Source organism: Oryza brachyantha, chromosome 5, assembly GCF_000231095.2.
Source record: "Oryza brachyantha chromosome 5, ObraRS2, whole genome shotgun sequence".
NCBI lineage: Eukaryota > Viridiplantae > Streptophyta > Magnoliopsida > Poales > Poaceae > Oryza > Oryza brachyantha.
Genome location: NC_023167.2, coordinates 6,728,719 through 6,742,913, shown reverse-complemented (window position 1 = coordinate 6,742,913; position 14,195 = coordinate 6,728,719). Strand labels below are relative to the sequence as shown.

At 43.1% G+C, this 14,195-nt stretch overlaps 1 protein-coding gene across 1 annotated transcript; it reads left to right on the top strand.

Moving 5' to 3' along the window:
• Window positions 1–13,070: 13,070 nt before the first annotated feature.
• Window positions 13,071–13,451, top strand: LOC102722581 (stigma-specific STIG1-like protein 3). Its single transcript, XM_006655086.1, has one exon. It carries the CDS (start codon window positions 13,071–13,073, stop codon window positions 13,449–13,451), a length of 381 nt encoding a protein of 126 aa, XP_006655149.1.
• Window positions 13,452–14,195: the final 744 nt, after the last annotated feature.

The following is a 14,195-nucleotide window of genomic DNA, read 5'->3' as shown; positions in this document are numbered from 1 at the left end:
CGCACCCCTTGCTGCCTCACCTTGCCTCTGCTGGCCGCGCGTGCCGCTCGCGCTAGCCGCCACCATAAAATCCTCCGCCGGCCGTCTTTGCCATCGAGCGATCTTCGCCGCCGAGCCGGTGCCGCCGCCGTCGCCCTCCTCTCTGAGTCACCTGCCGGTCGCTGCTCTCCGCGTCATCCCCAGACGCCGCCCTCCGCCCTGCTCGCTCGCTAGCCGTCGTGCTGTACACCCGCTCGGCCATGCGCGGTCTTGCGCCGCTGGCCTTTGGCCGCGCGCTGCTCGTCGTCGGTCCCTGTCCCCGTCGCCGGCCTTAGCCGCCGTCTGCCACCACAGCATCGCCGCCTCCCCGCTGCCCGAGCCCGCGCGCCGCTCGGCTCGGCCAAGCAGTCCCCTCTCTCTCCTCTGCTTTGACTCACTGACCGGTGGGGTCCGCTTGTCAGCAAGCCCCATCGACAGATCGGCCCACGTGTCATCCCCTTAATCTCTCCTCTCTCCCACTGACAAATGGGCCCCAGCCGTTAGCCTCCTCTCACTCCTGCGCTGACGTCATGCCTCCGATTAATTGCGCAATAAATCAATAAGGTTTTTCTGTTTAGTTTAAAAACCCAGAAAACTTCTAAAATTCATAAGTAATTCATCTAGTCTCCGTTTAGGTCCATTCAAGTTTCATTAAATCCAGAAAAATGCCAAGAATCCATTAAAAATAGTTTCTTTCCCTGTTTCAGTAGTTTTATAGCCTGTTTTATTTGTTTTGCCTTATTTGTCGTAGGTTTTGACCCCGTCGCAGCGCCGTTCGCTCCCGAAGTCGTCGCCGAAGTTCCTCGTGGGTCTAAGCAAGGCAAGTGGCACCCTTCTTTGATCATATTGAACCTATGATTATAAAATCCCCTGCTTTTACATTCAAACATGCATTCTTTTATGCAAATCTATTTATTGTATTTATCTATTGGGCAATTACCAATATATCCGTTGATTCCCATTCATTATTATTGTCATCCCAGGGTTAGTTTGACTAGAATTAGGGTTAGTCAATACTTAGCCATGCTTAGTTCAACTAGCTCACCAATTATTATTTAATTATTGTTGCACTTTGGTACACCTTCAATGGTTGTTATCATTATTCATTTCCCGAGGTGGATTAATACAACTAAAATATTGCTTATGGTGGGCTGTGGGTGCATGGTTTTGAGAGTCGTGCCCATGGCAATTAAGGACCGGTTCTCAGGAAACCCTGAAGGTCTTACACGTACTAACCACAAGCCAGAATGGGCAAGGTGAGACTCGTAATCTAGCTTGTCCCTATTCGACGTACCCAGGCAAGGGTAGGCGTGATGGAGTATGGACGGGCAATCGTGGTGTAACGAAAGCTTCTCCTGCTTCCGGATCTACCAAGGCACAAGAGGGGACTGCCCGACTTGGTGTAAAGGAGGGGGTGAAACCTGAAGTGTGGTGCGATTGTCTAGGGAGGGCTAGGTGAAAGGTCTTATCATGGTTTCCGTACTAAGGTATCGTGGTGATACGTTGGGGCATGGTAACATGCTTGGCAGCCATGTCTTGTGGGTAAAGTTGTACACCTCTGCAGAGTAAAACTATTCGAATAGCCGTGCCCGCGGTTATTGGGCGAACCGACAGACTCACTGGGATTAGTTGAACCTCTTTAATAATTTTATTAATCTTGGAACTGGTTTGACCCTGCGCAACGTGGTGTAACGTTGGCAGTGGTTTGGGTCTATCGCAACGTGGTTTAACGTTAGACAGAGGGTTGACCCTGTCGCTACGTGGTGTAACGTTCGACAGTGGTTTGGGCCTGTTGCAACGTGTTGTAACGTTGGACAGTGGATGTTTATTTTAAATGTTTACTTTACTTTTATTTCAGTCTATTTTATTTACTGTTTTGCTAAATTACTGCAGCTTTTGTGCAAGTTAACCTTAGCCTATCCTTGATACCCTGTTGCATTCATTATTCTCCTCTCTTGGGTGTTACTTGTTGAGTACGGTGGTTTGTACTCAGGCTTGCTTAATTTTTCCCCTACCAGAGCAAGTGCCAGAGCCTGTGTCAGAAGAAGGTTGTTCCGAAGGTTGAAGTAAGGTTCAGTCCGCCGTCGAGAGTGCCTGTGGTGTGGAGCCATCTTCGCTAGCTGAAGCTGAAGATTAGATGGTTTAGTTTGTTTTTCTTTTCCGCTGCATTTCGATAGATAATTGTTTTTATTTGTTTTTAAGTCGTGGAACTGTGTATTGATTTGTCATAGTGTGTACTCGGGCTGATGCCTGGACCGAGATTTAATACATGCTATTGTTCAGAAATTTGGTGTAAATTTCTGAGCGTGACAGCCATGTGCTTATTTATAGATAGTTTTAGTGAATGTTTAAGGTAGACCAAGCATTTATTCTTCTAATTACACTTGGTTGCTAGACTACAATCAAAATAAAGCAAAGTAGATGAAATACCAACCAAATAAAAATAACAGGGAACAAGAGCAACTGGAAAGGTCATAACCTAGATAAAAATAGTCACAAACAACTGTGTTCAACGTAAAGATCAGAAACATAAAAATATTAATTGGCTTATCCGATATATTCATAGAAAGAGATATTGTCATAAGGACAACCTCTGAGTTCCGTCATTACAAATTTCAGGTTATATTCTTGATGTAAACAAAAGTAAAAATATCAACAGCTAGGACTTCATAAGCTTAATGTCTGGCAGTAGTATATTGAAAATAAATGTATACATCTTTTTCCTAAAGGAGCATACTCTCTTGTTTTGAAACATTTATAGAAGAATTCAAATCGGAGCAACTAAAAGGAAATGTCTGTAATAATTATCAGATAAGTATGTGCAACAGTGTGAACAAAGAGATTGATCAACTTGATTTCTCAACACTAAAGCATTGCTTGTAGTATATTGTGACCGGAGCTATGCTATTGATAACTAAAATGATACGGAGTAGCAAACAATTACATGTTTTCCTCCTTTGTTTGACTGAAACAGTAGAAAATCAGAATAGAAGTTTCATAAAAGGGCAGAAAATTTTAACTGCCAGGTAAATTCAACTATGCAGCCTAACAAAATAGGAAGGAAAAACAAAATTATAAGATAGAAGGATAGATGGGAGAAAAACTTGGAGATCAAATGGCTTTTCTTGGGCAAAAAAGTGAGTTCGTTAACAGAATAGAGAACATCTCAGGTTCTCTGCATTTCCCTATGCCTTTGTGCAACTACAGCACAATCTGCGTTGCTCAGGGGAGGCTGAGATGGACCGTGCGCGGTTCGCGGTAGAAGGTTCATGAAACGTTAGATACCATGCTCATGTTGGACGACTGGGATTGAATTTTCCTGAGATCAGACGGACCTGGTTGCTTGACGATGTGGACCTATCTAACAGCCACGTATAAAATACTCAAACCAGCCCGCGCCACGTGGCGGGGTGCTCAGCATAAGAACCAGGATACGTTATCTGTGATGGGTCTAAAGACACATTTGTGACGGACGGACAACTAGTTAGCGATGAGTGGTCAGTAATAAGAAAAAGCATCAGTGATGGGCACCGGCCCGTCACCGATGGTAGCATCTCTGACGGGCCAAAACATTAGCACGTCACTAATTAGGCCTACAGCCCATCAGGGATATACCATCCATGATGGGCTAAAATATTAGCCCATCACCGATTAGGCCTACAGCCTGTCAGAGATATACCATCCTTGACGGGTTGTAAATTTGGCCCGTCACGGATGCTACATCCGTGACGTGTTTAGAGTTACTACCTGTCAAAGATATGACATCGGTGACGCGCTTGGAGTTATGGCCCGTCACAGATGAGTATTATCCAAAATAAACGATTTTGGTCATATGTGTGCCTTTTGGTCATCTGGCGGTTAGCCTTTGCCTTCACTCATGTGTCTTCCCAGTTGGTCACCCATCCTCGTGTGTCTTTCCAGTTGGTCACCCCACCCACAAATTGCTCTAGGCCAAGCGCACTTAACATCATAGTTCTTACGAAGATTGCTTCCGAGAAACAAATTGTAATTTGTTAGTCTTAAGTATTCTATTAATCCTATTAACCCCTTGTTAACACCAGATTTTAGCAAATCACAGCTATGGATTAATCTGTGATTAAAGACCGAATCAGACAGGAAGCAGGGCAATCGGATAGAAGGCCAGGCGGAATACGACTCGGATTCGGCCGATGGAGTTTGGATCAGGTAAGAGATAGAGTTTGATTAGGCCTCGAATGTTAGAGATAGATTCGGGAATAATCAGAGTCCGTGTAATTTAATTTTATCTGTTAATTAGAGTTAGTTTAGATTTTTTTCTTTATCTCTAAGGTTGTTAGAGTCCGATCAGAACTTATGTGTTAGAGATAGAATCTATCTAGGAGTGTTATTTCTTTTTATCTATTAGGAGTTGTATGTCGTGTCCAACACGGTCTAGTCCCACCCGAGGGTATAAATATGTATGCCCTCTGTCAATTAGATCAACTTCTTTCGACGCATCGCCACCCTCCTAACCGAGGTTTCAACTCAGGCGGAACTTGGCACCTGACGTGCGGCTGCATCGTCTCGATCTCCGACGGTGGGGTAAGTCCTACGTTTCGCTGGGCCATGGTAATCGTTCGACTAGATTAGAACCGTCTCGGTTCAGTCTGATCTTCTAATCTAGTTGCGCGATTGCTAGTTATCGTATCAGTTTCAACTTAGATCACTTTCGTGTTTTGAGTTGATCTGGTTGACCACTTTGGGTGATTTATGTGGGTTTGATATTCGCTATTTGACATATTCAATCTAGTACCGTCTCGGTTAGATCCGATCTAGTAGATTGCGTTTGTCAGATGGTTTTTATCAGATTGATGTATTTTACTCATTGTTTCATCGGAGTACTAGCCGATAAGTTACCAGTCATCAGCTCATCAGCTTGATAGCAATCTAGATCTGTTTAGTATCTATCCTGACATTGCTAGGTTTAATCTTGAATTGTCTCGGTTGGGTCCGATCTTTTATGATTATTCTTAGCAATCTGGGCTAGGTATTTTATAGATTTTGGTTGTTTGTCCGTCATCTATAGCTGATGATTTTTGCCGATCTACATGCTTATCATATTTACAACTTCAATAGAGTAGCCGATTGCTTTACTGCATTATTTCTACACCAATCGGTTTGATTTAGAATAGATCGGTGAGTATTTATGTTGCATTGACTTATGAGAATTACATGCAAGTTGGTTCTAGCCTATCGTAACATATGATTCATTGTTTATTTCAAGTAATTTGTCGGTTTATTTATTAACCTTATCGATCTTCATGTTTTCTATAATCATATTGTGCTCGACTGCATACTGTCTTAGTTAAGTCCAATCTCTGTACGTCTGGTTCGGTCTGGTTATAGGGGCCTCTCCGATCGACTTAGATTGATAAGTAACTTGGCGGATTACGTTGGTCTAATATTTTGTTTAACAATACTTCTATTGAGTCTCTGACCGATCCAAGCTTTTTACAGCCGATTGTCTACCCTATCGGCTAACCGTTGCAGCGTCAACGTCTGATCAGCTGGATATTTAGTTACCTATCAACTTGATAGCCGATCGATTTGCTTTACTGTTTATCTTGTTAGTTGCAGGATCAAACTGACTGGCACGCCCACGCACCTTCTAAGAATTTAGGTCCTGCACTGGAGCTGTCTAAGATTGACTCCCAGGCCTTCGTGTGTGACACGTCAACGTTCACATTTTGACGTCAACACATTTTTGGCACGCCTGGTGGGATCCGTGTGCTATTTTTACAAACGATTGTCTGGTCAGGAGTCAGGTATGTCTTCTGAAGAAGTAGATGTCAAGAACTCAATCAGGATGGAGGATTTGACAGAGGAATAAAGGCGGCTGGTGGAACAACACGTGACAAATTTTGAGAAGCAATGCCTGCAATCTTTCGTCATGACACCAGAAGGGCCAATTCAAAAGATTCAACTCCCCAAACCGATGATCAAGACACTTCAAGATACAGTTGATGAATCGGTTTGTCGTGCCTTGTTCGATCAGTCCGGAGTTTTGATGAGCACATTGCAAGACTTGATCAAGACAATGGTTGACGAATATAGTATTCAAGGAGCTTGACTCGGGGGTAGTATCGGCCAGAAGGATCTTATCAGTATCGGCATGGTGAATACGATGGAAGGGAAGATGAGTTGGCCGATAAAGTTGTTGAGGTCATGAGGGAACAATTTGGAATCAGACCAAAAAAGCAAATAGATCTATATCGGCGGCCATATCCTTGGTTTGATAGGGTTCCATTGCCACGCCGATATAGGATTCCGGAGTTCTCCTTATTTTCAGGGCAAGGTGATGTTTCTACTATTAAACATGTTAGCCGATTCCTAGCACAGTGTGGAGAGGCATCGGCTCATGATACCCTGAAGGTTAGGTTGTTCCCGCTATCACTTTCTCGATCGGCTTTCTCATGGTTTGCATTATTACCTCAAAATTCTATCAGAAGCTGGGCCAATCTGGAGAAGCAGTTTCATAGATACTTCTTTGTTGGCGTGGATGAGATGACACTTACAGATTTAGTTCTGGTTAAGCAGCAGGAAGGAGAATCGGCTATGGAATATATACAAAGGTTTCGTAATGTTCGCAGCCGATGCTATAATTTGAGCTTAGATGATAAACAGATGGCAGAGCTTGCATTTGGTGGGCTACTATAACCAATCAAAGACAAATTCTTTTGCCACGAGTTTGCAAGTCTGGCCCATCTCCTTCAAGCGGTATTGGTTCATGAAAGCCGATTGAGGTATGAGGCGGAAGAGGAAAAGTTTTGGAGTTATCATAGCCGGGGCAGAGAAGATAATTTTGAAGCATGAGTTCTCATACTTCAAAATTGGGGGGCATGTGTTAACACCGGATTTTAGCAAATCGCCGCTATGGATTAATCTATGATTAAAGACCGAATCAGATAGGAAGCAGGACAATCGGATAGAAGGCCAGGAGGAATACGACTCGGATTCAGCTGATAGAGTCCGGATCGGATCAGAGATAGTGTTCGATTAGGCCTCGAATGTTACAGATAGATTCGGGAATAATCAAAGTCCGTGTAATTTAATTTTATCTGTTAATTAGAGTTAGTTTAGATTTTTTCTTTATCTCTAAGGTTGTTAGAGTCTGATCGGGACTTGTGTGTTAGAGATAGAATCCATCTAGGAGTTTGTTATTTCTTTTTATCTATTAGGAGTTGTATATCGTGTCTAACATGGTCTAGTCCCACCCAAGTGTATAAATATGTATGCCCCGGGTCATTGTAAATTATCTACCAATCAATTAGATCAACTTCTTTCGGCGCATCGCCACCCTTCTAACCGAGGTTTCAACTCCGGCGGAACTTGGCACCTGACATGGGGCTGCATCGTCTCGATCTCCGACGGAGGGGTAAGTACTATGTTCCGCTAGGCCATGGTAATCGTTCGACTAGATTAGAACCGTCTCGGTTCAGTCTGATCTTCTAATCTAGTTGCGCGATTGCTAGTTATCGTATCAGTTTCAACTTAGATCACTTTCGTGTTTTGAGTTGATCTGGTCGACCACTTTGGGCGATTTATGTTGGTTTGATATTTGCTATTTGACATATTCAATCTAGTACCGTCTCGGTTAGATCCGATCTAGTAGATTGCGTTTGTCAGATGGTTTATATCAGATTAATGTATTTTACTCATTGTTTCGTCGGAGTACTAGCCGATAAGTTACTAATCATCGGCTCATCGGCTTGATAGCAATCTAGATCTGTTTATTATCTATCCTGACATTGCTAGATTTAATCTTGAACTGTCTCGGTTGGGTTCGATCTTCTATGATTATTCTTAGCAATCTGGGCTAGGTATTTTATAGATTTTGGTTGTTTGTCCGCCATCTATAGCCGATGCTTTTTGCCGATCTACATGCTTATCATATTTACAACATCAATAGAGTGGCCGATTGCTTTACTGCTTTATTTCTATACCAATTGGTTTGATTTAGATTAGATCAGCGATTATTTATGTTGCATCGGCTTATGAGAATTACATGCAAGTTGGTTCTAGCCGATCGTAACACATGATTCATTGTTTATTCCAAGTAATTCGTCGGTTTATTTATTAGCCTTATCGATCTTCATGTTTTCTATAATCATATCGTGCTCGATTGCATACTGTCTTGGTTAAGTCCAATCTCTATACATCTGGTTCGGTCTGGTTATAGGCGCGTGTCCGATCGACTGAGATTGATATGTGACTTGGCGAATTACGTTGGTCTAATATTTTGTTTAACTATACTTCTATTGAGTCTCTGACCGATCCATGCTTTTCACGGCCGATTGTGTACCGTGTCGGATAACCGTTGCAGCGTCAACGTCTGATCGGCTGGATATTTAGTTACCTATCGGCTCAATAGCCAATCGATTTGCTTTACTGTTTATCTTGTTAGTTGCAGGATCAAACTGATTGGCACGCCCGCGTACCTTCTAAGAACTTAGGTCCTGTACTGGAACTGTCTAAGATGGACTCCTAGACCTTCGTGTGTGACACATCAACGTTCACATTTTAATATCAACACCCCTGCGCCAGGATGTGACATCCTAACATCCCAATTGATATACATTCATTCACAAATACAACCATCAATATATTTAACACAACCACATTCATACAAATTTTACTTTGGTATTTTTGCTATATAATTTTTTTGAATAATTTGAATTCGAATTTATGAATATGACAACTTCGAACAATATTTTCAAATACCAAATGATTTCAACAGACAAAGTCATCAACAACAAAGTTGTATAACTCATCAATATCTATAACTTTTATTTTGTTTATTTTTCTATACAACATTTTTTGAATAGTTTGAATTTAAAATTATGACAACTTCAAACAACATTTTGAAATACTAAAAATGCCAGCAACAACAAAGACGTATAACTCATCAAGATCTATAACTTTTACTTTGGTATTTTTGCTCTATAACATTTTTTGAAGAATTTGAATTTAAATTTAAAAATATGACAACTTCAAACAATATTTTTTAAATATTAAATGATTTCAACTGAAAAAGTCATCAACAACAATGTTGTATAACTCATCAATATATATAACTTTTATTTTGTTCATTTTTCTATACAATATGTTTTTGACGCAACTTCGTCATCGGTGACTGTTGACGTCAAAATGTGAACGTTGATGCGTCACACACGGAGGCCTGGGAGTTAATCTTAGACAGGACCAGTGCAGGACCTAAATCTTAGAAGGTGTGCGGGCGTGCTAGTCTGTTTGATTCTGCAACTGATAAGATGAACGGTAAAGCAAGTCGATCGATTATCGAGCCGTTAGGTAACTAATAGTCCAGCCGATTAGATGTTGATGCTGCAACGGTTAGCCGATAGGGTAAACGATCGGCTATAAAATTGGATCAGCTAGAAACTTGACCGAAATAAACTTGAAATAAATATTAAACCAACATAACCCGCCAAGTCACTTATTAATCTTAGTCGATCGAACAAGCCCCATATAACCAGGTCGAGCTAGACATACAGAGATTGGACTTAACCAAGACAGTATGCAGTCCAGCATGATATGATTATAGGAAACATGAAGATCGATAAGGCTAATAAATAAACCGACGAATTACTTGGAATAAACAATGAATCATATGTTACGATTGGCTAAAATCAATTTGCATGTAATTCTCATAAGCCGATGCAACATAAATAAATGCTGATCTAACTAAATCCAGCCGATTGGTATAGAAATAATGCAGCAAGGCAATCGACTACTCTATTGATGTAAATATGATAAGCATGTAGATCGGCGAAAATCATCGGCTGTAGACGGGGGACAAATGACCAAGATCTAAAATATCTAACCCAGATTGCTAAGAATAATCATAGACGATCGGACTCAACCGAGACAGTTCAAGATTACGCCTAGCAATGTCAGGCTAGATACTAAACAGTTCTAGAATGCTATCAAGGCAATGAGCCGATGACTGATAACTTATTGGCTGGTATTCCGATAAAACTATGAGCAAGATACATCAATCTGATATAAACTATTTGACAAACGCAATCTACTAGATCGGACCTAACCGAGACAATACTAGATTGAATATGTCAAATAGCAAATATCAAACCAACATAGATCGCTCAAAGTGGTTAACCAGATTAACTCTAAACACGAAAGTCATCTAAGTTGAAACTGATACGATAACTAGCAATCACGCAACTAGATTAGAACATCAGACCAAACCTAGACAATTCTAATCTGGCTGAACGATTACCGAGGCCCTGCATAACGATGGACTTACCCCTCCGTCGGAGATTGAAGCGATGCAACCCCGCGTCAGGTGCCAAGTTCCATTGGAGTTGAAATCCTCGGACAAGAGGGTGGCGATGCGCCGAAAGTATTTGATCTAATTGATTTGTAGATGATTTACAATGACCCTGGGCATACATATTTATACCCTCGGGTAGACGCTAGGTCGTGTTGGACACGACATACAACTCCTAGTAGATGAAAAGAAATAACAAACTCATATTTAGATTCTATCGCTAACACACAAGTCCCGATCGGAACAACCTTAGAGATAAATGAAAAATCTAAACTAACTCTAATTAACAGATAAAATTAAATTACACGGACTCTAATTATTCCCGAATCTATATGTAACATTCTAGGCCCAATCAGACTCTATTTCTTATCCGATCCATACTCCATCGGCTAATTCCGAGTCGTATTCCGCCTGGTCTTCTATCCGATTGTTATGTTTTTCTGTCTGATTCGGTCTTTAATAACCGATTAATTCATAGCGGTGATTTGCTAAAATCTGGCGTTAACAGTGACCTGCCATAAATTATACATCTGTGACGGGCCGTAAATTATAGCCCATCACAGACATGTCATCGGTGATGGGCGGGAGTTTACAGCCCGTCATTGGCGCGCCTTCTTTGACGGGCCGTAAGGCCCATCACAGATGCGTCATCCGTGATAGGTTGTAATTTAAAGCCCATCACGGATGATGCATCGGTGACGGGCTGTAACTTACAGCCCGTCAAAGATAGGTCAATAGAGGTGACAGGCTATTGTATTTGGCCTGTCACAGATATGACGGGCTAGTATTTTGGCCTGTCAAAGATGTGTGACATTGGTGACAGGACGTGCCTATTTCAGTCATCGACAACGGATCAAATTTTGGCCCGTCACTGATACTTGCATTTGTGACGGGCTGATGGGGCTGGTCACAGATGTCCCTTCTAGTTTGCTTGAATCTGTAGTAGTGCTTGAATTTGTCATATAGAGATAGACTACTTCCCTGTAAATCCCCATACTTTAGCACCTCTCTAACACCACCTAATAGATTTTCAGGGGGAGAGAAAAACCCTAGGGATGGCATGGGGCTGCCCCCTCTCGGTTTGAGCACTCCATCCCCATCTTCATAGAGCAAAAAACCATCCTATCCCCATCTACATCCCATTCAACCCCATGTGGGTACAAGGTACCTGTCGAGTGTTCATATCGGCAAATCTATAACAACATAACATACACAAAGCAGTGATTGACGACCAACCAGCAGCAAGCTGGTGATGGGTGGGCGAGGGCAAGCGCATGGTGTGCAAACCTGGCTGCCTGCTAGTGGCACGGCCACAGGCTCAGTCAAAGTACCATCAAAGTACCATTGGTGGCTAGCCTACAGAGGGTGTTGGCGGCGGTGACATCACGTGGACTGTAGAGGGTGCTGACTATAGGCATGTGTGTGGTAGGAAGGTGGTGCTGCCTAGAGAGCAGTGGCACATCGGCTAGTGGTGCCCTATTGGCCATGCCCCCTGGTCTCAGACCGAATCTAAGACAGGGAAAAAGAAAGCGTGAGATAGAGAATGTGGACTAATGGCTATTCTATTCTCTTAGGTCCCATGGGGATTTGGGGTTGGGGAGTAGTGGAATGGCCCGATCCCTGGCAAATCCGATGGGGATTGAATTTGGCTGTTTTTGGCCCCATGGGGGTGATTTCAACCTGCTATCTTACCCTGATGGAGGAATTTCCAACGAAGGAATGGGGTTCGCTGCCCCATTACCATCGCTACACTTCTACTGATGCCACCACTCTCTGGCCCCACATGGTAGTCACTCAGGCTAGTCCCTCGCATGATTCAGCCCAAAATCATGTGGGGACACATCTAGACACACTCCAAGTCATGACATCGCATGAAGAGGTTGTGATAGAACCATCCACATAAACCACTCCTAACTACTCACACCACGGTAAGTTTGCACCTCCTACACCCTTACATGGTTTGGGCAGGCTACCCCTTGCACCATGGTAGATCTAGTAGTCGATTAACACATCCCAAGGCCAACTGAACTCCATGCCGTGTACCCTAACCTAGGTTCCAAGGAGGGAAAGGAGATATATTTCTAGCTCAGTCGTTGTCTACAATAGATTGCGGTAAGTATGGTTTAGTCTCCCAAGGGTTTTCTATAAACCAATCCTTAATTGATGCAACCCACCGTTAGTCATGTTTTAGTAAACCTTGAAATCATGAACTAGTTTTATTGGGAGTCTCAGTCTTGGATCATTCATGAGAAATAATTAATTAATTTTATTTTCCCTTATTAAAATCCTAACTTAAGCAAAAATAATTTCTTTATTCCCTTTCCAATTATGATTTACCCTAGGGAAAACTTGGCTATTACAGTTAGGAAGGAGGGGGTTCAGGACAAGGAGCACCGTGCAGGAGGGGGTTGGACTAGGGAGGTCTAGGACTGTTGCTACTCCCAATGCATAATTTTATAACATAGTTATTAAGACTGTAAACTAGTTAATCGAACCAGATGAGTTTTATGGAGATGGAACTCCTCTCTCATCTTATGAAACTCCCTCATTTAATGACCCTGTCAAGTCAGCAATTTTGCTGATGTGATACCCTATCTAATGTGTATGACATCCGCATGAAACATGCGTCGAGATTTACCGCACAATGCACTCACAGGGTTCACCTTCCAACCTCGGAACTACACACGAGCACACCTTCATTCCGCGCGATCGATCGATCCATTCCGCCATGGCCAAAGCCACCATCCTTCTTCTCCTCGTGCTCGCGGCTGCCGCAGCCATGGCCACCACCGGTGAAAGCAGAGTCCCTCTCCGAAGGAGTCGGTTTCTCATGATGCAGCTGGGTGCCGACCCTCACTACTGCTCCAAGAAGACGGCCGCCGTCTGCCTCGCGCCGGGGAGCCCCGGGCCAACATCCTGCGGTGGCCAGTGCGTGGATACAGCCACCAGCGGCGACCACTGCGGCGGCTGCAACAAGGCGTGCAAGCACGGCAGGACCTGCTGCGGCGGCCGCTGCGTCGACCTGCTCTCCGACGGCGGCAACTGCCGCAGCTGCTTCAACCAGTGCAGCAACAAGTGCACCTATGGCTTCTGCGACTACGCCATCTGACAAAACGACACATTCGAGTTGATAAACTGTGCGATCAAGGCGTACAAGGAGTGCTTATCCCACGAGTACAGCCCCACGCAGCTTCTGACCTTGGAGAAATATTGTATCGAGTAAACACATTGCAAAATATATATGTCACGAGAAGTACACTGTTACTGTAATGATTAATGATGACGATGACCTTACTTCTGTACGCAAATATTTCACCAATTTCATATTTTAAGGGGAAATATATCTTAATTATTATATATATATATATATGTGTATATATATGTCACGTTTTATAGGTTTGGAGAGTTTTGTGGAAATTTGCAAAAGAACGAAACAAAGAAATCACTCCATCTATCCAAAATTATACGGAAATGCTAGGTAGGTAACGGGAGCCCGTCAAAGCGGACAGCGACGGGATAGAACTATTTTTATTGTCTCACTCTAACGAACACAACAACGACAGCATAAAGGAGGAGGCGACGGAGATTGCAGCGGCAACGGCGGCGGCTTGCGGTTGCGGCGGCTGCGGTAAAGACGATGCTGGCTTCGGCGGCGGCAACGGCGACGACGATGATAGTGGCGAGGACGACGGGGATGCACTTTATCCCGGTCCCCTTCTAGCAACCCAAGGATTGCTTACCTCATTCTCTTCCTTTTCCTAGGGCGAATCAACAGCTATCGAGTGGATGAGGGGTATGGATTAGAGTGATATCTTGCTCCACGGATGGGTTTGTACGTGAACAAGAATTATTT

Coding starts and splice junctions, on each gene's coding strand:
- LOC102722581 (XM_006655086.1), top strand. CDS start 13,071: ATGGCCAAAGCCACCATCCTTCTTCTCCTCGTGCTCGCGGCTGCCGCA.